Source organism: Ochotona princeps, chromosome 2 (genome assembly GCF_030435755.1).
Source record: "Ochotona princeps isolate mOchPri1 chromosome 2, mOchPri1.hap1, whole genome shotgun sequence".
Lineage (NCBI taxonomy): Eukaryota > Metazoa > Chordata > Mammalia > Lagomorpha > Ochotonidae > Ochotona > Ochotona princeps.
Window position 1 is genome coordinate 72,002,307 of NC_080833.1, and position 27,826 is coordinate 72,030,132.

Below are 27,826 nucleotides of genomic sequence, written 5' to 3' on the forward strand. Positions count from 1 at the left end.
TTGAACTGATTTTTTTTCTTAAATTGGGAAATATTCTCCACATTGGGACCCTGGGTTGATATCAGGTGGCTGTCCCCCATCCCTGGGTACTGGGACAATTGAAAGGCTGGGTGTAGCTTCTCCCCTTATCTCTTTCCTTCCCCAAGATACAGGAAGAAGAAAAAGAAAATTTGGAAACAATGGTCTCACCTACTTCCCCCTAACCCTCAATCCTTCCCACCCTGGTCAACTATGTAAACATTATCAAAAGTAAAAAAATTTTTTAAAAAGGGGGTCATATTTCCTACTTCTTTGAATCACTTAATTTTATTAGCTTCCTGATATTGTAAATTATTGCATTATAGCTCAAGAATTTTTTGTCTTTTCAAAAAAACATGTGGGCTTTTGTCTTGGTGGGTAGTTCAATATGTTTCCTATCAGTTTGATCCACTCAAGATTTACTATCATCTTTGTTATGGCAAATACAGAGCAGTCTTTATCCTGTGGTGAAGATCCTGGAATAAAACAGTGATTTTCCATCACTGTTAAGACCCTGGCTCTCCCAAGCTTTTTCTCATGGTTCTATGTCTTTTGTGCTCTCTCCATTCTGATTGTGCAAATATAACTAATCTCATTCCTGTGTGATTCTGGGAATTGTTTGGCTTATTTTCTGGTGGTTCTTTCTCCAGACTTTGGTCTACACAGAAATAAACTCAAGCAACATTTCTGCAGATTTCTGCAGTGTTCTCCTGGTGCAGTCTCTCATCTCCTCTACTCTTATTTTTGTCACAGAACTCAGCAAAACCACTGGGTCTATTCTGTCTCCTTTATCTCTCCTGTGACCTAGAAAGCTAGACTATAAAGCTAAAGCAACTGGAGATTGCAGTTCCCCTGTTTCTCTGTCTTCAGGGATCACAGTCCTACTCACCCTGTTGTGTACAGCCTAAACTTGCTGATACATATGCTTAGTTCAGTTTTCTAGTTGTTTACAGCAAAAGGGAAATTCCAGTAGTTGTAAATCTTTCAAGGATAAAAGCAGAAAGCTCAGCCCATACGCTGTTACTATACTTCCCTAACAACCTTTGTGACAACATTATGTAATTTCTCATAACTCAAGTGACTCAATTTCTCATAAAACAATGAGGACCGACATTTTTTCCTCCCAACAAAATAAATGGATGTTCTAGAAATTACTTCTGTGAGGACAAACATAGTGATTCCTGGTGATCTCGGTCATGCTGGCATCAGAAAGAGCAGTGTGTGTGATAAAACTCTTTTAGGATGTATTTAAATGCTATTAAACTGCCAACTGTGATGTAGCTCTTAACTTTATTATTTTTTTTAAAGTTTATTTTATTTTTATTGGAAAGGCAGATATGCAGAGAGAAGAGACAGGGAGAAAGATCTTCTGTTCATTAATTCACTCCCCACATGGCCACAATGGCCAGAGCTGCGCTGATTCAAAGCCCGGAGCCTGGAGCCTTTTCTGAGTCTCCCATGCGGGTGCAGGGTCCCATGGTTTTGGGCCATCTTTGACTGCTTTCCCAGGCTACAAGCAGGGAGCCAGACGGGAATCAGGGCTGCTAGAATTGGTACTGGCGCCCATATGGGATTCCAGCGTGTGCAAGGTGAAGACTTTAGCTGCTAGACTACGGCGCCAGGCCCATAGCAGTTAACTTTAACAAAGCTTGGAAGCTAATTAGGAGACCATTCGTAACCAGGCAATGGTCTATCTCTGGACTGACTGTTTGGGAAACTGACCCACAGCAAAGTGACTAATAAGCAAATTTATTTTGGCCATTAGTACTCACAGAGACCCATATCACAATCACCATGATTCTTTTCCTCTTCTTCTCTGAAATATCTGTTTAAGTTTCTTGTAAGAGAAACTTGGCCTGCCAGAACACCTTAACTGAAGACTCAGTGTCAATGGTTCACAGCAAAGGATCAGGAAACATGGAACCATTGCTATGGCCAGCAAACTTTTCTAATTTGAAATTGAAAACAAATTCAGAATGACTTAGGGGAAACACCCCATTTAGATCCAATGAAGAAAGATAAGATCATCTTAGGAAAAAGCAACAGTAAAACAGATACCAAGTTAAGCTTAATGAACAAGCTCTTTAGTGATCTGCTTTAGGAGAACTTCCTCATCAGGTTTTTTATTTTACTTCAGAGACAAAATTACAAACACATGCACACACACACACATGCATGCACACACGCACACGCGCACACACACGTAGGTAGATAGAGATAGAGAGAGAACTTTGTTCACTGATTCACTCCCCAAATGGTCTCTAGGGCCAGAACTGGACTGGTTTTAAACCAGTAGCCAGGAGTTTCTTCTGGGTCTCCCGTGGGTGCGAAGGGGCCCCCAAACTGGAGCCATCCTTTGCTGTCTTCCCAGGTTATTAACAGGGAGCTTACTGGGAAATAGAACAACAAGAACATAAATTGGCATCCATATGGGATGCCAGCGCTTGCAGGTAGAGGATTAGCTTGTTTCACCACCATGTCAGCCCTGAAATATCTCATCTTAAAACAAAATTTAAAAGAATCTTTGCAAGTTGGAAATGTTCAAGCCTCAGCTTCAGATTGTTCTGCCATGTTTGGGCCACAAGGCCGTAACCAAGGCACAGCCTCTTTCCTCTGGCAGCCTACTTTGCTACCAGGCTAGCATGCATGGGGACAGACTTGGAGAGCCGGTCGAGGTCATGAATGTTTGAATCAGTAGAGATCAATGTGAGCATTGAATCTACCACACTTTCTTACAAGTTGTGTGATCTTGAGCTATTACTCAACTTCTACTTTTGGCTCCTTCTCTGGAGATGGTAACAGTGATGATCAGGTGAGAGTGCTGTGATGATTAAAATTATATGCATAAGTGCGTTACTACAAAGCCAACACACAGCAAGCTCTACATTTTAGCAATTGTGGCTGTCACTACTGCAGTTCAGAAGAAAAAATAAACTGCTTCTTGAACAAGCTTATAAAAATAAGTTACAGGTAATACATGTCATCATTGTGAAATTATAATCTGAGTGGTTAAGTGCAAAGCAATTATAAAACATAATGTTAAATGTGCTCAATGCTTTGCTTGAAAAATGAAAAACTGGAAATATAGACAAAAAATCATACCTAATTTAATTTTCCCTACCTTTCTCTCTTCCTTCCATTTTTAAGTTGTGTTATACTGGTTCATTAGTACCCTTAGCATACCACAAAATTAAATTCTGTATAAAAAGTCGTGAAAATAATTTGCAGGCAGCTCCTTCTGATCCGGACACAGCACTTAGAAAAATTCTAGGGGCTAACTAACACTCTTGGGCAAACAATGGCACCCTGAAAATAACAGAAGGAAGGATCACCCTCTCTATGCCCCTGACAAAGTTGCTTGTCTATACTTTCAGTACAGAGCATTGTATTTCCTGACTGATAAAATACCCAGGATTCACCAAAAGGTATTCAAATAGAGAATCCCGGAAAGGGTGTGTAGCCAAATGGTTGTGTTCACAAACCTTGCAGCTCTGCAAGCTGATTTGAATCCTTGTTTCAATAACCACTGGTTGGCTGAGTGAGCTACTTGTACTTTGAGCTTTAGTTTCCTCATCTTGGAAATGGACACGAGGGGCAGGTGTTGTGGCATAGCAATTTAAGCAGCTACATGAAATGCCTGCATTTCATATTGAAGTGCCCGATTTAACCTCTACTCCACTTTCAGTTTCTGCTTCCTGGGAGATAGCAGACAATGACTCCAAACACACTTGGGTCCCCGTCTACATGAAAAACAGAAAAATATCAGCAGAGATGTGAGCCAGGGACATGATGTGATTACCCTCTTCAAAGACATGGGCAAAAGCTTCTATCTACCAAATGCTAGAATACTGAGCCGCACGATGAACTCTGCTAAACATAGTAGACTAACACCCTCTTTCCTGGTGTACTGCTGCATTGAAGCAGACCTTCAGTGCTTGAAAGTAGCTATGTTAAATATTGGGCAGACATTATCTAAGAATAAAATGATGAAAATCTTTCCTTTTCCCAAGAGCTTAAAGAAAAGGGAGCCTACTACAAAAGCTAGAAATTAAGGAAAAGTGAAATCTTCTACTACTGATTTTTTTTTAACTTAGATTAAGTCACTTTCTGAACCACTGGAGAATGACTAAATCAATCAGATAAATACAGATTAGCACAGTTAATATTTTCCTTAAGGAAAAAGTTACCATGAGGTGGAAATATCATTTTACCTTGAATTTTTTTTAAAAGTAGCTTTTGAGCTGTTCTAGCATTTCTATCATTTTATTGTAAAATCTGATACATGGGTGTGTGTAAATTTGCAAAAAAGAATTGCTGTTATTTCAAAAACCACTTCTCACATAATTTAAAATTTGACTATAATATTTGAAAGTTGGAGGAAGAAAAAGAGACATTGATCACTCACACTGGCTCACTTCCAAATGCCTACACCAACTGGTGCTAGGGGCTAGGGTGAAGACAATGCTCAAAAAATTCATCTATGATTCTTGCACGGGTAGCTGGGACTCAACTACTTTGAGTCATTACTTGCTGCTCCTCAGGATGTGCACTAGTGGGAAGCTGGGATGAAGAGCAGAGCCAGAACTTAAACCAGACTCTTGGACATGGGATGTGGATGTGCTGGTTGATAACCACTGCATCAACCACCTGCCTGAATATACCCTACTCGAGTTTTCTTTTCACAAGTGCAGTAAATATGGTCTTTAATAAAGTTCACCTCTGAAATAGGAAAAAAAAAATCCTTCCCAGCAAGAACTTAAGTGTGACATTTTACCCTCAATTAGTCCTTCACCTACAGCAAGTGGGAGTAGTTTATACATTTACTATACATCTTTTACATACACATTATATATATGTGTGTGTGTGTGTGTTATACATATATATATTTTAAAAAGACAGTATATATGAATTTTAGCCTTGACTAACTGGATACTTTCTTCTGAAAGTTACCATTTCAGCTACAAATAGTGATGATTGTGTTTTGTGGGTTTTCTGATGAATACAGCTGACCTAAACTTTCATTTCTAGGAAATACATCTAATAAAAACCTCCGAGGAATTTTCATTTTTGCTCCAAAAATATTAGTTTAACATCAGCAGATGCATGCTCTCTTAAGAAATCTGTGTACACACCCATGGAGGAGGGTCTGTTCCCAGTGATAAGAAGGAATCTGTGTGTGTTGGCTGGAGTTTGGGATACTCCCTTAGGGCATTCTAGTATTTGAGCTGGTGAGTAGAGATAGCAAGTGTAACAGAATTTTTCCTCTGGACATGCAAATGCCAAGACTTACGAAATAGCATGTTAGGGGAAAAAAAAGTGAAACAAAACAAAATAATTAACATCCAAGGAGCAGTATGAGAAATGATATCTGAAACATGTGAGGCACAGTGTACTTGAAATGTACTGCCAGGCTCATTTCTACAAAGGGCGACCTAAATACCCCAAGCCCTACTCTTCAGGAATCTTATTTCCAGGCACAATGTCCTGGAGCATTTGCTATTTTTCGGTTGGAACTCTTCACACTTAAAAAATAGCCTGAAGTAAAAAATTGAAATAACTGATGTACTTTTCAACTCCAAGTTGCTCCCTAGTCAATATTACATTAAACATTTCTGACCAAAGAATTCTTAAGGTTGGCTCTGATACAGGCAAGTCTTAAGCTCATTAAGGGAAAAACAAAGCAACTCACAAAAGAAAAAAAAAGTCTATCCTTAGTTGGAAAAAAAATCTGTTTTCCTGCAATGCTGAATGATGTATTAAATCAGCTCAAATTTTTGTTTGGATCATTATTCTGTAATTTAACATAGCTTTTCTTCTTTTTTTCTTTTCCCCTTTTCAGTTTGTTTTATGTTATATTGTTTACTATAAAAACAATTCAATTGGTGAAAAATATAAAATTTCCATTGTGTGACTGCTTACAAATGAATACATGTTGTGCTCATGGCAAAATCTACTTATATTTTAACAATATAGTTGTTGACAAAGCACCTTACAGTTTCTGTATCTTAAATCATTATTATGAAATGAACTTCATTCCTTCCCTTAATACTTTTTGTAGGCTAAGGAATTTTTCTATAACTAGTTTTAAAAGCAAGTTTCTAGAATGGTTTTAAGGTTACACAAAAGGAAAATAACATCAGGTTTATGACACTCTAAGAAATGCACACTGTATCTCACAAACAGGAAAAATGCAAATCAATATTACAATTCATAAGCATTAAGCATTCAAAGACCTCCCTTTCTAAAACCCACATCTTAAAGAGCACCACCAATTCAAAGACAGCCATTCTATATGAAATTTCTGTCTATAGGACTGCAGGTGACAGATCCTAAAAGATCACCTTCTGGAAGGTACTACCCAAGCTTCATTTGTCCTTACCATAGCTGACTGCCATCAAACTGCCATCCAAGACTGCTTTACGAAAGCAGTTCCTCCGCAATCTTTTCAACAGATTCCCTGTTTTAACATCCACATGTCTGTTACTGCAGAACAGTCTGACCCGGATTGAGCCATGGAGCAAATAACTAACTGCAACTCCAGACAGAAAAAAACAGGAGTGACTTTTCCAGACTCTCATGGGAATACAACGCATGTCTGCTGAAACTGAGTCCAAGAGTTCAATGATATTGTAGACTCAAGTATTTCTTTATATTCCGCGTAATGGCTTTTCCGTTCTTGGTATTTTATAACACACTTCTGAGCCATGATTTAAAAAGTGAGGAAAATTCTTCCTCCCTCTCTCTCACTTGAGTTTCACAGAAGTTATCATGGCAAAGGAAGTTTCTAACAGAAATCCGCAGGAGCCCTTGCACAGTGTGCTCTCAATGGACTCCATTACCATATTTGGGTCAATGTTTGTCGGTTTTCTTAGCTTGGCGGGAACATCATGTCTTAAGGAATTAAGCCTAAACTTTCCTTTGGATTTTGTTCTGCTTCATATCTGCCAGGGAATGACCAACTCAACAATCTGTTCTATGAGAGACTGGGTATGACACCCATTTTGGATTGTTTCCAAACCTATCTCACCTTCTCTCTTGACAAGAACAGACATGTTTCTTTGCTGATGCTGCCATTAAGTTGCATGAGGCCAGCACTTTTTGATGCAGTGGTTCCCAGAAGGTGTTGTCAGTCCTCTGTAGCTGTCCTTTCATACCATCTCAAGAACTGAAATGCTAGCAATTTTCTTCAGTTTAGCTCAATAGCTAAGACCTACCTAGATTGGTCTCTGGTTTGATTCCATTCGGTTACAATCTAACATAACAAAGATTACAATACAGGGTTTCAACCATATCTAGGATGACAGAGGGAAATACACAAACACCTGAGGAAAAGATCGTGTTTCTCTCAAACACTAAAAAACAGACTGTAAAAACATCATCTTTGGTTCTACAAAGGTTGTACATTGTCAGATTGTTAGTACAGACATGGAGATGCTTCCGTTAAACAAACACAGGTGTCAGGAAGCTTAAGTTTATCAAGGGAGGGTCGGAGGATCACTCCTTATTCTTTGTGAGCTTTGGTTTAAAGTCTTTTTTTTTTTTTTTTTAAATAGTGTTCTGGATTGCAGACCCAGCATGGTAGCCTAGTGGCTAAAGTCCTCGCCTTACATCTGCTGCTGAAATCTCATATGGGCACCAGTTTGTGTCCTGGATGCTCTGCTTCCCTTTCAGCAACCCCCACCCCCTTGTAGCCTGAGAAAGCAGTCAAGGACGGACAAAACCTTGGGACCGTGTACCCACATGGGAAACCCAGAAGTCACTACTGGCTCTTGGCTTCAGATTGGCTCAGCTCTGGCCATTGTGGACACTTCGGGAGTGAACCAGCAGATGGAAGATCTTTCTCTGTTTCCCCTTCTCTCTGCAAGTCTGATTTTCCAATCAAAAAAGAAATAAATCTTTTTTAAAAAAGTGTTCTGGATCAACACCAGCACCAAGGCACAGTCTATTTCCTGCTCCATGTTTGGTCTTGACTGGGTCCACAGTGTCATAAAGGAAGCCCTGCGTCACAGCAACAAGCAGTGAACCTGAGACAGCATGGAGAAACAGAAGCTAGGAGGGAGGCTAGGAGGACTCTACAAGATAGAACCTCTCTTGTTGAGAAGAAAGAGGCAAGAACATAGGAATCCTATAGGTTCAGTTTCTCTGCAACAAAGCAAGCCAAGGTACAACACTCTTCCACATCCTTTTCTCCCAGGCCCCAACAAGAGATGAATGTCCTTGCCCACCTACTGTAAAACATCTCAGCTGAAATCAGAAGTAAAACAAAACACTTCGTTGCCAACTGAAAACCTGAGTATTTCAGAGCATCATGATGAACATTAGCCTGCCATAACAGTGGAAATGCCAAGAGCCGACACTTCTACAGGAGCCATGATGGCCCAGGCCTGCTGTGTTTCCTCGTTTCAAGTCCCAAGCTACCTGGTGAGGGTGTGTTCTTTTTTTTTTTTTTTTTTTTTAAGATTTATTTATTTTTATTACAAAGTCAGATATAGAGTGGAGGAGAGACAGAGAGGAAGATCTTCTGTCCGATGATTCACTCCCCAAGTGAGTGCAATGGCCGGCGCTGCCCAAACCGTCCTCGACTGCTTTCCCAGGCCACAAGCAGGGAGCTGGATGGGAAGTGGAGCTGCCGGGACTAGAACCAGCACCCATATGGGATCCTGGCGCATTCAAGGCGAGGACGTTAGATGCTAGACCACGCCGCCAGGCCCCAGTGAGGGTGTGTTCCTAGGCTTCCTTTTCAGATGTGGAAGCAGGACTCAAAGAGGGGAAGCTGTTCAAGGTTACATCATTTGCAACATGGAGTAGCCAGCCCAGTCCAACTCCATAGACCGTGTCCTACCTCATAAGCTTCTTTCCAAATGTTTGACACAGTACTCATGAAACAGCATTTTATGTTGGCAAACTAAGGAATAGAGGAGCAAAGTTTTCCTTGTCAGTAAGCCTGAACCCAAATGATCTTTTCTTTAACAATTATTTATTTTGGGCCTAGTGCAGTAGTCTAGTGGCTGAAGGTCTTATTTTGCATGCGTCAGGATCCCATATGGGCACCGGTTTGTGTTCTGGCTGCTCTACTTCCCATCCAGTTCCCTTCTTGTGGCCTGGGAAAGCAGTAAAGAATAGCTCAAAGCCTTGGTACCCTTCACCTGTGTGGGAGACTCGAAGAAGCTCCTGGCTTGGGATCAGCTCAGCTCTGACCATGTGGCTACTTGGGGAGTGAACCAGTAGATTAAAGATCTTTCTCTCTGTATCCCCTATTCTCTGTAAATCTGACATTTCAATTAAAAAAAAATTACAAAAAGAATTTTTATTTTTATTTGAAAGAGTTACATTCAGGAGAGAATAGAGTCAGATTTTCCAGTCTTAGGTTCACTCTCAAATGGCTACAATGGCTGGAGCTGTTCTGGTCCAAAATTAGGAGGCCAGGAGCTTTCCTGAGAGTGTGGGGGCCCAGACACCTGGGTTATTCGCTTGCTTTCCTAGGTCATTAGCAGGGAACTGGACTGGAAATGGAGCATCTAGGACTTGAACTGGGATGTTAGCACAAAAGGCAGAGATTTAACCTAATATACCACAGGTTGGCCCCTGAGCATACATTATCTTCAAAGATACATTGCACTGTCTCTTTTTAAGTTCACAGTCCAAAATATCCCATTTTTGTCATTAAAATTAAATATTAACCTACATGACAAACTATGGAATTTTTCAATGAGACATCATCCAAATTAAAAATGAACACAAACAACTATTTGTTTAGATCTGAAACAATCAGTATGGATAACAAACATATACTTTGTTTTAAAATGTGTTTTTGTTGTCAAATAAGAAATATACATTATAAAATTTAGCATTATAATGAAATATGTATATATAATACAATGCCTAAATCAAGCTAATTAATTATGTGTTACCTCACCTACTTACCAAGTACTGTGGTAAAACCACTCAAAATCTATCTTGCCCATTTTTAAGTATGTTTTATATATATATATATATATATATTAAAGATTTATTTATTTTTATTGGAAAGTCAGATATGCAAAGAGGAGAAGAGACAGAGGAAGATCTTCCATCCAATAATTCATTGCCCAAGTGACTGCAAAATGGCTGGAGCTGAGCCGATCCGGAGCAAGGAGCCAGGAGCTTTTTCTGGGTCTCCCACACTGGTGCAGGATCCTAAGGCACTGGGCAATCCTTGGTGGCTTTCCTAGGCCACCAGTAAGGAGCTGGATGAGAAGCGGGGCTGCTGGAATATGAACTGGTGCCCATATGGGATCTCCGCGCATTTGAGGGCAAGGACTTTAGTCGCTAGGTTACCGTGCCAACCCTGCAATATATTTTTTTACTATAGAAAATAGAATGTCTTTTAAACTTTCAAGAGCAAGCTAAAATTTCACATTTCTTTTATGATTTTTTAATTTAAAAAGCTATTATATGTTTTAAAATAATATGCCAAGTTCCAAAAAAGTATTAACTCAGAGAAACAAGGAAAATGAGAGCATACTTTTTAAACACTGAAAGGTTTTGATCTGAAACCTGTGAGAACATGTTACACTCTTGATAAGAAGAGCTTAGGCCTTCCTAGATGAGTTTTTGTCTACTTTAAAAATCTTTCCACTCCATCTGCTCGCTTTTCTGAAGGGTTATGAACAGAAAGTTTTTTCTTACATTTTCCTAAGTAGAAAGTGCCCCAGCTGCCATAGATATTCCCACTGCCCCAGTGTCAAAAAAACAAAAAAACCCTTTGGCAACGTTTTAATTTCTAATTTATGAAAGATGGGGCATTTTACAACTGAATACATTTTGCCCTTTTTACAGACCATAATAAAGCCTCAGTATGCTTGACAAAAAAAAATCTCTTAGCAACTGCGACTCGAGCTGGCCAACAATGGATGATTCATGGATTTAGCTTGAGTGTGCAGGAAAGTCTGCCAAAAGGTCTGAATAAACTTACATTGCTAGACAGGACGGGAACACGCACCCTGGCCTCTTCTAGAACCCTATCAGAGCGGAAAGTTAAACTCTCAGCTTTGCACCAACTCTCGGGCATCTGAAAACACAGCTAGATTTTACTATCTCTTGCTTTTAGGATAATCAGTAGACTTTCTCAGGTTATCATTTTCAACCAACTAGACAAGGGTTGCTTCTAACTGGAGATTTCCACTGTGTTTTTAAGCACTTAACATAATGGTTGCCTATTCAATGGTCTGAAAGGAGGCCTTTTGAAAGCTGAAACTGAAAGAACTGATTGTTCCCATATTGTAATATTGATCCAAAGAATACACAAGATTACCCTAAACAATAATCTGAACACTTAAAATTGGTAAATGTTATGTGACACCCACTGTCTGGTAGCTCATGCCTGTGTGGAAATTGTACCAGGACATTCCACTGTATCTTTTTACTTGTATAAAATTCAAAAGAGCTCAGTTCCTTTGCTTACATCTGTGATTGGCCTTCCCCATCATCCTCTTTAGGGGTAAGTATTATTTCCTCTGCTTTAAAACAGGAGGATGATGCACATGGAATTTTAAATTGGTAGCTTGAGATCATGTTGCATTCTTGATAAGAAGCTTTTCAAAGGCAGGCATTTTCTAGCTTCAAATCGAATATAAGATCCATCACACTTATTCATCATTCACAATTTTCGTGGCTGTAATAAAAGTAATTCACAAAACAAAATCCTTCTTCCCCAGTGTTGGACTAATACATGCTGCCTAGTTTCTCTAGTCCTTCGCAAATAAGCACAGAACAGGGACTTTTCTGCCTTTAAAAAGCTCTACTTTTTCACTATCTGATTCCCTATTCCTTATCATATTTCCTTTTTTCATTTTTTTCTCAAAGATTATTTACTATTAATGGGAAGTCAGATTTACAGAGAGAGGGAGACAGAGAGGAAGATCTTCCATCTTGCTGGTTCACTCCCCAAGTGACCCTAACAGCTGCAGCTGAGTCCATTTGAAGTAAGGAGCTGCTTCTGCCTCTCCTATGTGGGTGCAGGGTCCCAAGGCTTTGGGCCATCCTCAACTGCTTCCCCAAGCCACAGTAAGGACCTGGATGGGAAGTGGAGGAGCTGGGATATGAACTCGCACCAATATGGGATCATGCAAGGAAGGTGAGGACTTCAGCCATTAGGCTACCACGCTGGGCCCTTTTCTTTTTTTGTGTGTGTGACAAAACAAAGTTTTTCCTCCACAGTTAATAGCTGTTATCAATTTGTTATTCCATTTCATACCATTTTCTAGACATCTATGTGACCATAAGGACACATATAAAACACAAAAGCATTTCTTAAAGTTCATGGAAAACAGAATTAGAGGATTTTTTTTTTTGATGGGGAAAACATTCAAATCCATGCACATGAAAGGAACTGAAAAAACTTCACAAGGGGGCTGGCACCATGGAATAGCGTGTAAAGCCACCACATAGTGACATGTGCATTCCATGTGAGTGCAGGTTTGAGTTCCCAGCTTCTCCACTTCTGCTTCAGCTCCCTGCTACTGCTCCTGAGAAACCAGTGAAAGATGACGTAAGCATTTGAGCCCCTGCACCTGCATGGCAGATCTGGAAGAAGTTACTGGCTCCTGACTTCCACCTGACTCTGCCCCGACTATTGTGGCTGTTCAGAAAGTTAACCAATGAATGGAAGATTTTTCTTTCTTATCTTTCTCTCTGTAACTTTATCTTTCAAATAAATAAATCCGAAGGAAAAATTTCACAGGAAATCTGTATTATGAATGAAATATTCAAGATTTCATTTCTTGCAGCAAAAATCAACTCCTTTTAATTTCAGTGTTGCATGATTTTTTAAACTCTGTATATGATTATATGTTTTCTCCTTGCCATGTTGTTTTATGAATTGCTGCACAAATGTTTCTTATTTATTTACTTACTTAATTGAGTGATAATCATAGGAAAAGGGGCAAAATTCTCATCAATCCCAAAATTTCCATCATGGCAGGGATCAGGGCAGTCCAGTTCTAGGAGCTGGAAATTCAATGAAGTTTCTCACACAAGTGGCAGGAATGCAGCCACTTGAGCCATCACTACTGCCCCTCGGGTGAAGTTGGAGCCAGAAGCTGGAGCTAGTTATGGAACTCAGGTCCTCCAACAAAATATGTGGGTACCTTGGCCAGAGTCTTAATATCAACAGTTTTCTTTTTTAAAAAAAAAATATTTCTTTTTATTATTATCATTTTATGATATAGTTCCATACACCCTGGAATTTCTCTTATCCCATGCATAGTTCCCTTCCCCCTCACTGATTTTCCCTATATCCTTACTACAGTATAATTCTTCATACACAATCATATGTCCATCAATGTGGGCATGGACAATGGCAGAGAGTCCAATATCCTATTGTCAAGATAGAGTAAACAGTTTTCATTGTAAGCCCATCTTTGGAAGCAGAGATGCATACTGCATTGTATCCTCACATTTGGATATGATTGTCTCCATTACACAGTTACTATATATCCCCTTAAATGGAAAGCCACAAAACAAAAAACAACAGGAAGAAAAATAGAAATTTATAATGCCATGAAGTTAAATAACATGCTGCTAGATATGATAGTCTCCATCACACAGTTATTATACATCCCCTTAAATGAAAAGCCACAGAACATAATCAACAACAGGAAGGAAAAAAAAAGAAATTAACAACACCATGAAGTTAAATAACATGCTACTGATTGACTAATGTGTCGTTGAAGAAATGAAAAGGAAAATCAAGAACCTTCTTGAAATTGATGATACTGTATGATCTATGAGTCACTGAAGAATTTAATCAGGAGAAAGTGATTTGAAGAGATGAAACTAACAAAAAAAATCAAAATCCATGAGATATAGTTGCCACTGATCTTTGTTAGTGAGACATGTCCTGTAGGCAACAAAAGATGGGTTTTGTTTTTAAATCCAGTCTACTAATCTATTATGTTTAATTGATGAGTTTAAACTGTTTACATTCAGGGTTAATACAAATAGGTGGTAATATGGTTCTGTCATTTTAGCACTGGGTTGTTCATTGACGTAGTCTTGTGTTATTTTACTGGGATGCTCTTCACGTTTGCCTTTGGTTTTGGTGTGTACTATTCCCTTTCTCTGTCAAGAAAATATTTTTAAGTAGCATTTGTAGGGCAGGTTTGGAAGAGGTATATTCTTTCAACCTTTCTTTACTGTAGAAGAATTTTATTTCATTTTCAAAGACAAAGGAAAGCTTTGCCGGGTCCATTATCCTGGGCTGACAATGCTTTGCTTTTAGAATCTGGAATAAGTCGCTCCATTCTCTTCTTGCCTGTAGAGTTTCCTGTTAGAGGTCTCCTGTGAGTTGAATTGGCATTCCTTAAATGTCAATTGATTTTTTTCACGTGCACATTTAAGGATCTTTTCCTTATGTTTGATTGAAGAGAGCTTGATTATCATGTTTCTTGGTAAAGATTGCTTTTCATCAAGCCTGTTGGGAGTTCTGTGCCCCTCCTGCATGTTGTCTCCCAATTCTTTCTCTGGATTAGGGAAATTTTCCCATATTATTTCATTAAATACATTTGTAAACCCAGCTTCTCCTTCTGTACCTTCTGGGACTCCCATAACTCTTAAATTAGGCCTTTTAATAATGTCTTTCAATTCTTGAATACTTTTTTTAGCTTGACCCAGCTCAGGTTCCACCTTTTTGTTTGTTTTCCCCTGGTGACAGGAAACATCTTCTAATTTTGAGATTTTTTTTTCTTCTGCCTCCTTCATTCTATTTTGGAGACTCTCCACTGTACTACTAGTTTGCTCCACAGTATTCTTCATTTCTGATATATCAGCTTTCATTTGATTCATTTCCATTGTGACATATTCCTTGAATTCCTTGAATTCCTTCTTTATGTGTTTCTCGTTGCTGACAAGAAGTTTTATAACAAGTATTTTGAATTCTGTATCCCCCATTTGCTCAATGTCTTCCTCAGTGAGCTCTGAGGTTGGCAAAGGGTTTTGCTCCTTTGCAGGAGAGTCTTCAGTAATATTCATTTTGCCTCTGTCGCTTCTTTCGCTCTTGGTCATTGTACTTCTGGTTATCAGATTCTTCTCCTTAGAGCAGGTTTCTGAGCTGTGTCACCCATGGATCTACAGTTTGATTTTACTTATTGCAGTTGGTAACTGGTTTTTTATTTGCAGTCACTTGTGCCCCTCCCTCTAGCCAGTTCCAGGTCTGATTTCTTATGTTAGATTTCCACCATGGTCTCCGTAGCTCCAGCTCCTGGCTCACCACTCTCCACCTCCTGTGATACCATGCTGAGGCTGCACCATTATCTGAGCAACCTTTCTCCCATTTCTGGTTGGAGCAGGTCCCAGGATTAGGGAGACACCAGGTGTCCTATATAGCTAAGTTGTTGGTGGTGCTGGTCTTGCTGGAACCTGTTGGCCATCAGATTTGAGGCCCACACAGACTTCTTTTGACCCATACAATGCCGTATTCGGTATTATTTTCCCTGTGGGACCAGTGCAATGCAATGAGCTCAGTGAGTTCTGGCTGAGCTCAGCGCATGCACAGTTCACTGTTTTCCCCTGCAGTCTTAAATTCTTTGCCACACTGTAAGAAATGGCACCTGACGTGTGACTAGTAAAGTTCTTGATCTGCTGGCTGTCAGGTCTGAGGGATACCTAGACCTGTCTTGGGTGGAACCTGTCGGATGCCATGTTGGTGCAGTTCACTATGTCAGAAATGAGTTCACTCCCAACTCCATGCATGCGCAGTCCTGTCCTATAGCCCTTGCCTCCTTAAACAAAATGATGCCCTATAAGGCTCCAGGAGGTAGATGGGGCTATGAAATTCACTCTGTTACCACACTGCCCATCTGGGATCTGCTACTGTCTCTCCTACTGGTCAAATCAAACAAACCAGCAGGACGGGCAGTTCTTTGTCTGGGTTCACCTCTGGAGCTCCTGGTAAACGTCCCTTCCCACCTTGTTGCTCATGGAGTTTCCTCTTCAGTGTCATTCAGATCACCATTTGCTCAATGCCACTGTGGTTTCAGTCACTGGAACACCACACTGTTGTGTCTGCTGCTTTCCTGTGTCAGTCTCCAGGTACCCCTCTGCTACTGTTCTGTCCTTTTCTATTTCCTGGAATGTGCCCTCTCTGCTTCATAACGCTAATATTTCTCCGTCTGTTTTAACATGTCCTTACCTTATCCCACTATAGTGAATCTCCCAATCACCAATTTTCTAAACATCCATCTTTGTAACTTAGATTTATAAAAGGGATTCCTTGGAAACTATCGTTTTTGTACATACAAATATACTTTATTTTTAAAATGGCTAATGTTTTAAAAATAGCATGTATCTGACTTTCTGAAATGGAACAAATTACACATATGTGCTAAAAATATGTGTTATTTGATACTAACCTAGAAGGGCAAACAGAATGAAATAGTGTATGGAAAAGTACTGGTAAGTAAGAAGATTCAGTGTAATTTTTATTTATTTCACTGATGACACATATATATGTCCAAGTGTATCATAAACAATGAAGAGGCTTCTAAACATTGGGCAATCACATTCATGTAGATGGAAATAGCACCAAGTCCCTGTACAGTGCTTTGGATTCAGTGCCACATGTCACTAGGTTATGACCACTCAGCCTTCTTCCCTTAGCCTAAAGTTTCCTTGTCCTGCTAAGATTGCAATTCACCCGTACTAAAATCAAGTCATTGAATTAAGGGAGTGGTATAATTAGCCCTATGAGGTCATTAACACAACTCATAAGGTCATTTACTTCCCTTATATAGACAACATCCTGATGTTCAATCATGTCTTGAGGGGTTTCCAGGAACCCCAATCCCCAACCACACAGTAATTACCACCTGCATTTAGTGCCCAGACTGATTGCAGCCCACTTTGTCATCATCCAAATACCCTAAATAACAGGATATCATTAACGAATAAAAAGAGGGACATAGCACTGTAGATCAATCAGGAACATGGACACAAGCTGAACATGCGTATTTGAGCGCTAACTTTAATCTGTAACTAATATAACCTCTCTGGAAGTCTGGGAATTAAGAGAAGGCTGCCTAACTCTTTGCCCCATGTTTTTCTAAAATCTATATTTTCTTTCATTACCTGTTATCAGCCATTGATTTGTTGTGCATTAGGTGAGTGGAGCCAGTATTAGGGACCTTACAGCAATTCCTCCAGCCAGTTTTGAGGTTCCTTTCACAGAAAAAAGAATGGGGATCTTACAAGGAAGGAGACAAATCAATTTAAGATCACAATAGGTGATGAGGCAAGTTGAACAGAATGCACATGACCCCTCCTTCATGGAACAATCTAATAAATGTAAATATCCTTTCCTTCCAGTTCCTGCTGGTGTAGAATCTTGACAGGTTTGAAGGAGTGGTTTCCTTGTATCTAGAGTTACGACCTTTCATTCTATTTCAGAGATCTTCCTTCAGAGCAAGATAAGACCAAAGGAAATGTCTTCATTATTTCCCTTAAGCTATAAAGCATAAACCATTACAGCCTGTCACTCACAGCTCTCAATTTTTCTCCTGTTACCTCGAGTTCTAATTACATCAAAATTCCCAATGTTATGTAGACCTACTGTCTAAGATATCTTCACTTTCTCCACCTGGGATCCTCACTCTACCTTGCAACTTGACTGGCACATTGCTTCCTTACATTGAAGTTGTTTTGTTTTGTGTGTGTCAAGTTATGGTCTCACTTCTGCAAGGCACTTAGGGGGCCTGGGCTCTTGGGCTAGTGGCTGGCAGAGCACTCCATGCTGACATGCTGTGATGGTGTGCTGGAGGACTGGGGTCAGGGACTTGCTAACATGCTTGAATCCCAGCTGGGCAGAGGGGTTGTATCCCAGGCTATCACGTGTGTCAGAGGACTGAATTTGGGATCTCAGGTGGGTGGGCAGGGCTCCAGGCCAGCACGCCACCCCATGAGAAGAACAGGCTGGGGAACTCATGTGATCATGGCCATGGGGGCTATGGATTGGTCAGGGAAGTGGGTATAGGATGTGTGGGAGGGGGGACCACCGAAGGAATCTATTAAAGGTGAGGAATGACTTCTGGGGTCTCCTGCTGACAAGGCCAATGTACTTGCAGGTAAGCGAGAGGGCTGAGGCTGAGTAGTTTGGAAGAGGAAAGCTAGAGGACCTTTCTGGGTCAGATTGATGCACCCACCCATGTGGGAGACCTGAACTGGGTCAGCTAGTATCAACCACTGCGGACCACCACCCATCAGTGCACACTAAAATTTGGCTAGATCATAGTACCTGTTTGTGAAAGTTGGAACAGGGGATGTGTCACATTAGGTTGGGCTATGATCTTGACAAGCATGAGGGAAAACCAGATCTGGGGGCAGATTCTGTGGCGGTTTGTGGGTTCTGCTATACCAGTTGGTTTGCTCAAGAGCTGAGAAGATGGCAAGCTGAGCTAGACATGATCATGGAATCTGCTGACACTCATGGGTACTGGGGTTGGGAACAGGTTGGACTTGTCCAGGCAGCAATACACATAGTCGCACCCAAGAACAGAGCATGGGGTGGGCCAGCTGCCACATCTACCAGCACACACAAAGGCTGAGACAGAAGGGACAGACCATGTTGGGTAAAGGCCTAACACCCATTGATACACGTTAGATCTGAGAGTGGGAGTGGCCCTGGTCGGGGTGAGTGGCCCTGCTGGTGAGCATGTGATTCAGGCCTGGGTGTTGGTCAGGCCAGTCAAGGCATCTCCACTTGTTGGCAAGTGTGTGCACTGGTTCTGGAGTACAGAGGACATGTAGTGGACTGGGCAGGGCCAGGCCATGCCTTAGCACATTGGCATGTGTAGGAGCCAGAATGAAGTGCAGTCATACCAGGCTAGGCTAGGTTATCACACCTACTGGTTGGCATGAAAGCCAAGAACAGGGGTAGGTTGGGCAAGGCTAGATGGCAGTACTCATTATCAAGAGTTGGGACTTGGGGTGGGCCTGGCCAGGCTAGGTTGTAGCATCTGATGTTAAAGGCCAAAACAAGGCATAGGTTATGCCCGGCTGGGTCAAAACAACCACCAGCATGCATAAGGGAATAAGACCTGGTTGGCGAGCTAAGGGGATGGCCCAGCTGTGCTGTGGTTATCGCTGGTGAGTGCAAAAGCTGGAAAAGGGGTGGTGAACTAGGGTGGACATCACTACAGAATACTTCTGCATGGATGTGGACTGGGTCTGGGTTGTGCCAGATTGGGCTAGGCTCCCAGAGTAGGTGCAGAACAGGCTGAGCTAGGTCTTGGGACCCACTGAAGCATGCAAGAGCTGGGACTCGGTGTGGGTCAGGCATGGCTGGACTGCAGCACCCAACACTTAGAGCAGGAATGGGCATGCTCCTTCTCAGCTACATAAATATCATCAAGAATAAAACTTTAAAAATTTCAGTTATAAAGGGTAGGTGGTTAGCCTGGCATTTAAGATGTTTGTTAAGATGCTCTGTCCATATCCCATGTCAGAATGACTGGGTTTGATGTATTCAGCTACTGAATTCAGCTCCTTGCTAATGTAGAGGCAGTAGGTGATAGCCAAAGCAATTGGTTTCCTGCCATTTATATGATAGGCCTGTGTTATGTTCACTCTGGTCCCCTTGTTGTTGGGGCATCTGGGGCTTGAATTGATTGGATGTTAGCTCTATCTGTTTCTTGAATAAATGAATAAAAAGATAAAATACAATTATAAAGCACCCCTGAAGCAATTTGCCATAGTATTGCCATCATAATAATTCTCCTTTTGTACGTATCAAATAATTATAAAAAGTATATATAAAGAAATATCAATTTAATCGTAGGTGTGGACAGGTGGCACAGTGGCTAAACTGCCACTTGAGACACCTGCTTCCTATATCTGACTGCCTCAGTTCAAGTTCCAACTACTTACTCCACTTTATTTTTTTGGTCAAGTTTATTTAAAAGGTGAGGAAATCAATCACAGAAAAAGTGATAAAGTGAGCAGGGAGGGGAAAGGCGGGAGAGAGATATTTCCACTTTCATCTTGTGTCCAAAGGGAGAGAGAGGGCACCCCACCATGTTGCCTGACTTTTTGTGAGCAAGAGGAGTGGTTGGTTACAGGATACCAACTTCCAATCCTAGGTCAGGGGGTATGCAACTTGGAGAAAGGGGCCATTTGATTGGCAAGCAGGCAGACTGTGTTACAACAGCCTGAAGGAGCCATGACTTCTAACTTGTGAATCCAAGCTTGCTATCTGATTCTACCTTTCATTTCTCTCTGAAATTTCTTACCCCTATTCTTAAGGGTTTTGTCTCATTTTCTCATTTATCTAATCAATTGGCTTCCAGATGGTTAGGGGTGTAGGCGTTGCATGTCCTGGGCATGCAAATATCCCTATCTCATCTAATGGACCCATTTCATGAGCTATAGAAGGAGCTAATGCCTGTCCCCTGCATCATCATTGACACTCTATACTTATTCCACATTCAAAATAGCTTTCTGCTAATGAACAACTTTGGAGACAGTAGCTGATACACTCATGTGGGTGTTCTTGGCTCCTGGCTTTGGCTAGACCCAGCCTAGGCTGTTGCAAGAATCTAGGGAGCAAACCAGAAGATGATGGCTCTCTCTCTCTCTCCCTGGTTTTCTGTCTTTTCAATAAAATTACAAAAAGGAAGTGAGCAATTTAAGCGTTTAATACTTATCTACTTGAGAAACAAAGGAAAATACAATTAATATTGGTTATTTTTCTGTTTAAGTAATGAGTATGATTGAGTTTAGCATGCAAAATTTGAACAATTCTTTTCCTGAGGGACAGAGAGAGTCAGAATGAGCTTCAAAATTCCTACAGAGTCAGGATTGGGATGAAGCCAGTAACCAGAAACTCAATCTAGGTCACTCATGTAATTGCAGGAAACAAATTGAAAGTTATTTTTTAAAATTATGAATATAAAATATATGAAAGGCAGAGAAGAAAGGAGGGAGGGAAACAGAGAAAGACAGAATGAGAATAAATCTGGTCTGCTAATTCATTTTCCAAATGCCAACAAGAGCCAAGGCTAGACCAGCTCACAACCAGGAGCGTTACACATCTGGGTTTTCCTTGTGAGTAGCAGGGAGGACCCAACTACCATGGACTACCACTTGTGCACACTGGCAGGAAGCTCGAAACAGGAGAGTGGCTGTTTCTAAATAACAGGCACTGTGGTAAGAGATGCAGGTGTCATCTTAAGATGCAGTGGCATCTTAACTGTAATGCCAAACATCTGCACCACGAAACTCAATTACTTGAGCAATTACCATGTTTCCCACAGTTTGTACTGGCAGGAAGGTGGAGGAAGGAGTCAAACCCCGGCACTCCAATGTGGGATATGTGATGTGGATGTTCTAACTGGCATCTTCACTGCCAGGCTAAATACCTGTTCGTAACTTATTTGAAAGAGCTAGAGAGAGATGGAGAAACAGAGAAAGGGTTCATTTCCCAGATGACCACAATGGTTAGGGCTTGGCTACGTTGAAGCCAGGAATCGAAAGCTTTTTCTGGGTCTCCCTCATTGTGGCAGGGGTCCAAGCATTCAGACCATCTTCTGTTCTTTTCCCCAGTTGCATTAGCAAGCTGCTGGACTGGCAGCGGAACAGCCAGGACATGAACTGGTTCCCATATGTGATGCTAACCTCAAGTGTGAAGGATTTACCTAACATGCCACAATGTCCGCCCTTAAATAACTTTTTAAAAATTTATTGAATAGTTCTTTATTGAGCTATTTTTGTTGCTGTTGTGTCATTATTTTATTATTGTAAAATTAATTTTATTTTAATAGTGTTTAAATAGTTGAGAGGGATGCACACCCATGTGGTTCTCCAACTAAGGTGGAGAGGGTTAAGGTATGGAGGAAGGTGGGTACTGGGATAAATGTTTCAGGTCTTTTTTTCCTGTGTTTGCAGAGGGGGAAGGGAGTGAGAGCCACTTCCCAATATCAAACATTAACACTTGATGCCTTAGAGACTCCAAAGTGAGGAACAGTGTTCTGAGGGTGTTACTTGAGTGGTTTTGCTAGTTCTGAGATGTTATTGGCTTTGTTGCACCAGGGTTGAGAAAATCTTTCCAAAGTCTATTGGCTGACCAAGTTCACTTTGGTGCATTCACAGTTCAGGAATATGTTGCAAAGCTTGCCCAGGAGAACTATCTAACCTGTTCTGCTTTCTATCCTCTGATGAGGCACTCAACATCCTCTGCTGGCCTAGATGAGTTGGATGCCATGTGTCTCATGTGCATCTGGGCATGCTGTCCACCACACAGGCATCAGCAACTGAGGAAACCCAGTCCCAACACATGCATTCCAAGGTTAACCATATATATTGTGATTTTCCCTGTGTCTGGCATTTGAGTCGAGACATCTGGTTGGGGATTTCCCCAGAAGGAACCTGACCTGGGCTAACCTTAGACTTTTGTGTGGGCCAGCCAGTGCACGGGTAGGTTCAGTCTGTCACCTGTACCAGCCAGTGCACATACCACATACTGTTAGATGCAGCTGCCTTGGCAGTCTCACCCCCAGCCACATCTCTCACACAAACTGATGTGTGCTGAGATCTAGCCCAGCCCAACCTGCCATAGGCCTGGTTTTTATGCATATTAGGGTGAGCCCACTAACCCCCAACAGCCTGCCCCCAGTCCTGATTTTTGTGAGTGTTGGCATTGCTATAGCCTACCCTGGTCCATCCCACATCCCATCTGGCTCTCATGCATATTCATGGGTGTTGCAGCTTAGTTCAGCCCTGCCTGCAGCCCCCATATAACAGTAAGTGATGCTGCCAGCCTAGCCCACATCAGCCCTGGCTCTAATGCTTACTAGAGGGAGCTGGAGCCCAGCAGGAGAGTGCCCACAGTTTTCCTACCAGGTCCACTCCCAGGTCTGTATCTTGTATTTGCCAGGGGTATTGAGGTTCAGTCTGACATGAATCATGCCCAGTCTTGGCACTTGCCAACAGGAGCCACAGACTGGCTGAGATGGAAACATCTCCCAGTTCCAGCTCTTGCCAGTGGGTGCAGCAACCTAGCCCAGCCTGGCCCACTCCCAACCCTCATGTGAACTCGTGGGTGTTGAAGTCCAACTGGGCCTGGCCTGTGCCACATTTTGTCTCTCACTTGTTCCACTGCATGCTGTGAACTGGCCCACCCGAGCTCACCCCTAGACCCAGCTCACACATACACCAACAGGTGCTACAATCCAACCTGGCATGAGCTGCCTCCAGTCTTGTCTCACTTCCTCACTAGCAGGAGCTACAGCTTAGCAGGGGAGTTCCCTAAGTTCTCTCACAAGCCCTGCTCCAAGCCCCAGATATCACATGTACTGGCAGGTTCTGTGGCTCAGCCTGAGATGCCAGCACCTATTCCAGCTCTCGTCAGCGGGTGCTATAGCCCATTTCCAGTCTGGCACACTCCCAGACCTGGATCTCATGTGAACTGGTGGGTGCCATGTCTTAGCCCAAGTCCAGCCTGACTCACACCCATTCTGTCTTTCATGAGCACCAGCAGGTGTTGGAGGCTAGTCTAGTCTGGCCTGCCCACAAACCCAGCCCACAAACATGTTGACGAGTGCTACATCCTCAACTACCCTGGTGCCTCCACGCCCCCAACCTCTGGCTCTCATACTCACCAGTGGGAGCTGCATCCTCGCAAGGGAGTCCCCCAAGGTTGCCTACCAGGCCTTTTCACAGCTCCCAATCTTGCATGAGCTAGAGGGTACTTTGACCCAGTCTGACTTGATCCACCTGCAAACTCAGCTCTTGCTGGTGTGTTGCAGCTTAGCCCAGACAGGCACAGTCCATACCCTGTCCTGGCTCTCGTGTTTGCCAGAGTATGTTGAGGCCTGTTCCAACGTGGTCTGCCCCAGACCTGGCCCACATAAATGCTGAGGAGTGATGCAGCCTTGCTGGCCCACCCTAGCCCTATTATGTTCCCTAGTGGGAACTGCGGCCTAGCAGGGAAGTTCCTCAAGTTCCTCTACCAGACCTGCTCCCAGACTTGGATCTCATGTTTGCCGGCAGGTGCTGTCTGCCCTCAGTTCTGTGCTTTGCATATGCCAATGGGTGCTGCAATCTGTCCAGCCTGGCCTCCTCCCAGTTCTGGCTTCTAAGAGTGTCAGATGCATTCTGTGATCCAACCTGTCTCCACCCACCACCACCTCCAGCTCTCTGCATAAACCAGCAGGTACTGCAATCCCATAGAGGTGAACCCTCAAGTCCCCTACAGAATCTGCCCCCATCAGTATAATACTTGCCCAGGTAAAAGGCAACCTAAGCAGTCGCCTACAACTGGGGTGCATATTCTATTTCTTTGCTGCCACATTCTGTCTTTTTGCTTGTTTCAAGCATATTTATAATATTGCACTGAGGTGTTTCTATGATAGCTGATTCACAGTCTTTATCATAAAATTCTAACATCCTTGCTAGCCCACTTTTGGCATTTGGCAACTGTTGATTGTCTTTATTAAATTAAAAGCTTGTTTTTCTCTCATTTGGGGGATAATGGTTCGTTTTCAGTTGCAGCCTGAAGCCACTTTAGGTTTTATATTATGACTTCATTCCTTGTTTACACTGTCTGCTTCAGCTGGCTTCTTCTGACATTACTTTGATGGGAGGAAGGGCCCTGTCATATTACTGACAGCTAAAGGATTTTGTATCTGAGTGTTTTTTTTTACCTTTACTATTTTGCAATTCCTTCATGTTGTTGCCAGTATCATTCAGCCATTCATTTTTATTTCTGAGCACTATTTCACTATCTGCATAATATTTCAGTAGATATTCAGTAATTATTGATTGGATGAATGCATAATCATTAGAGAGGAAGAAACCAAAATCATGATTATTTGTTTTCACTAGAATTAATAGGTGGATTAAGAATTATTGTAGATAAGGAGTCACTGTACAAAATACAGTCACTTATACTACTATATTTATCAGCAATACAATAAACAACTAAAAAGTGAGTTTAAAAATAGACCCCCAACAAATCAGGTGGAGAACTACTAAAGCTAATGGGAAAATCAAATGGTAAGATCAGTTGTTAATTTGTACGGTGTTCATGCTGTTAGCAAATGTGTTTTTTAAAAAAAATTGTACACAGGCCCAGTACAGTAGCCTAGTGGCTAAAATCCTCGCCTTGCATGCTCCAGGAACCCATGTGGGCACCAGTTCATGTCCCGATGGCCCTGTTTCCCATCCAGCTCCCTGCTTGTGGCCTGGGAAAGCAGTCGAGGATGGCCCAAAACCTTGGGACCCTGCACCCACATGGGAGACCTGGAAAAGGCTCCTGGCTTCAGATTGGCTCAGCTCTGGCCATTGTGGCCACTTGGGGAGTGAATCAGCAGATGGAAGATCATCCTCTCCATTTCTCCTCCTCTCAGTATATCTGCCTTTCCAATAAAAATAAATAAGTCTTTAAAAAACTTACACAAATATAAAATACCTTGGAACTTTTTTATTATAAAATATACAGGACCCACATAAGGAATATTCTTATTAAACTGTTTTTAATAACACACAGAATAACACAAAAGAACATTTACCTCTAGTGATCATTGCATATCACTACATAGTATGGGGGATTTCCATTTTTACTAAGTCAAGCCACATAGTTAACAGTATTCTTTAATATTAAATATTAATTACTTATTTGAAAGGCATAGAGCTAGATCTCCTGACTTCTAGTTCACTCACTAAATGCTCACAACAGCCAAGACTGGGCTGAGCTGAATCTAGGAACCAAGAACTCAGTCCAACATCCCAAATTGGTGGTAGGTGCCCAACAATTTGATCCAGGACCTGCTGCTTCCATGGGTGCATGTTAGCATGAAGCTGGAACCAGGAGTAGTCCAGGGAGCAAAGCCCAGGCACTCTGATGTGGAATGCAGGCATTCCAAGCAGCAGCTTGACCACAAGGTCAAATGATTGTTCCATAATTTCAATATATTTAGTATAACTTAGTTAAATGCCAAGTTTTCTTCACTGACAAATGACTTGACTTTCACATAGATTGAAAAATAAGTGGGAGTGGGACAGATGTTTAGTGCCGCAGTTGAGATACTATTTGGGAGTGCCTGGGTTCAGGCCCTAGCTCTACTCCCTAGCTGTGCTCCCAATTTCACCTTCTTGATGGTTTACATCCTGGGAGCAGAGGATGACTGGGATGGTTGGGTTCCTGACACCTGCATGTGAGACCTGCATGTGAGTTTCATGCCTCTGAGTTCAGCCTGGCCCAGCCTTCACTGTTTAGGTATTGGGGAATGAATTAGTGATGGGAGATTTCTCTCTCTCTCTCTCTCTCTCTCTCTCTCTCTCTCCCTCCCTCCCTCTCCTTTTAAGATAAAGAAATGTGCTTTTGGGCCCGGCGGTGTGGCCTAGTGGCTAAAGTCCTTGCCTTGAATGCCCCGGGATCCCATATGGGCGCCGGTTCTAATCCCGGCAGCTCCACTTCCCATCCAGCTCCCTGCTTGTGGCCTGGGAAAGCAGTCGAGGATGGCCCAAAGCTTTGGGACCCTGCACCTGCGTGGGAGACCCGGAAGAGGTTCCTGGTTCCCGGCTTCGGATCGGCGCAGCACCGGCCGTTGCGGCTTACTTGGGGAGTGAATCATTGGACGGAAGATCTTCCTCTCTGTCTCTCCTTCTCTCTGTACATCTGACTTTGTAATAAAATGTATAAATCTTTTTTTTTTTTTAAAAAAAGAAATGTGCTTTTAAAACAAATGCATGAAAATATCCAAGGACACTTTGAAGAAAGGGCAATGGTGTATAGCTAGTGAATGTCCCTAAAACAAAACATTGGAACATAGTATTATGCTGTAATAACAAAAATGGTCCTAATACAAGAATAGATATAAAAAGTAGGGAAACAGGATAGTCTAAGAGCAGACTCAAGTGTGCACAATAATTTCATAAATGTGGTAAGAGGCAACCCAAATCAATGATATATAGGTTTTTAATTACTTTTGAAGACTAGGGCATGGTATAAAAATAAATTGTAGCTGGAGCACAATGTTAAATATAATAACTATTAAGTAATAAATGGAGTGGGCATTTGACCTAGAAGTTAAGATGCTGGCTAATATACCCATATCCCCCATCACAGTCCCATATCAGCTCTGGTCTCACTCCTCATACCAGCTTCCTGCTAATGGACAGAAGGTGATGAGGTCCTATCACAGACGTGAGAGACCTGGATTGAGTTCACAAAGCATGGTAGAAAAGAAGTATGCTTTTGTTGGAACATAACTAATGCAGGAGTTTGATTCCAAAAGTCTTAATACTAATAATACTAAGAGAGTGGAAACTTAATTTGACTATAGAATATTTAGAGGTGGGGGCTTTTGGAAAGTGATGGCATTAAGATAGGTCACTATAGGGTCCCAAGGTTGAATTCAAAGGCTCTATAGGGAGAGGGAGACATAGAAATTCACACAGACCCCAAGAGCCTCTCCAGAGCCTGCACAACACTGTCTACACTTCTGTGTAAGCTAAATAAAGTTCTTCTTATGATAAAACAGCCTGGCTCAGAGCTCTATTAGCGAGAAAGTGACTAATACATGGTGTAAGCAGAAAATAGGGAAAGAAATCGCAATGGGCAAAGATTGCTTTGGTGACATTTTATAACATTATTCTTTAAATGTATTTCCATTCATAAAAAATACTATATATAAATATTGATTTAATTTCTTCTAATCTTTCCTTTGATCTAAGTAATTGAAAGAACTATCTGAGGTTTATGTGTGTACATTTCTTCAAAATCAAACATCAAACATATTTAACACATAACACATGGATTTTGAGTTAGCTAAATCAGAAT

General features: G+C 41.7%; 1 protein-coding gene and 1 long non-coding RNA gene across 5 annotated transcripts in view; one reads left to right on the forward strand and one right to left on the reverse strand.

Annotated features, from left to right (window-relative positions):
• The window catches only part of LOC131478560 (uncharacterized), a 217,982-nt gene that overhangs the window by 113,481 nt on the left and 76,675 nt on the right, over window positions 1-27,826 (forward strand). The gene's annotated exons all lie outside the window — the stretch shown is intronic.
• The window catches only part of DDAH1 (dimethylarginine dimethylaminohydrolase 1), a 281,329-nt gene that overhangs the window by 65,237 nt on the left and 188,266 nt on the right, over window positions 1-27,826 (reverse strand). The window contains exon 1 of one of the 3 annotated variants that reach the window (XM_058658773.1): window positions 6,398-6,516. The exons of the other annotated variants lie outside the window; for them this stretch is intronic. Within the exon in view, the coding sequence (XP_058514756.1) occupies window positions 6,398-6,400 (3 nt within the window). The 5' untranslated portion in view covers window positions 6,401-6,516. Of the gene's footprint in view, window positions 1-6,397; window positions 6,517-27,826 lie in introns of those variants that run through there. 3 annotated transcript variants of the gene reach the window in all.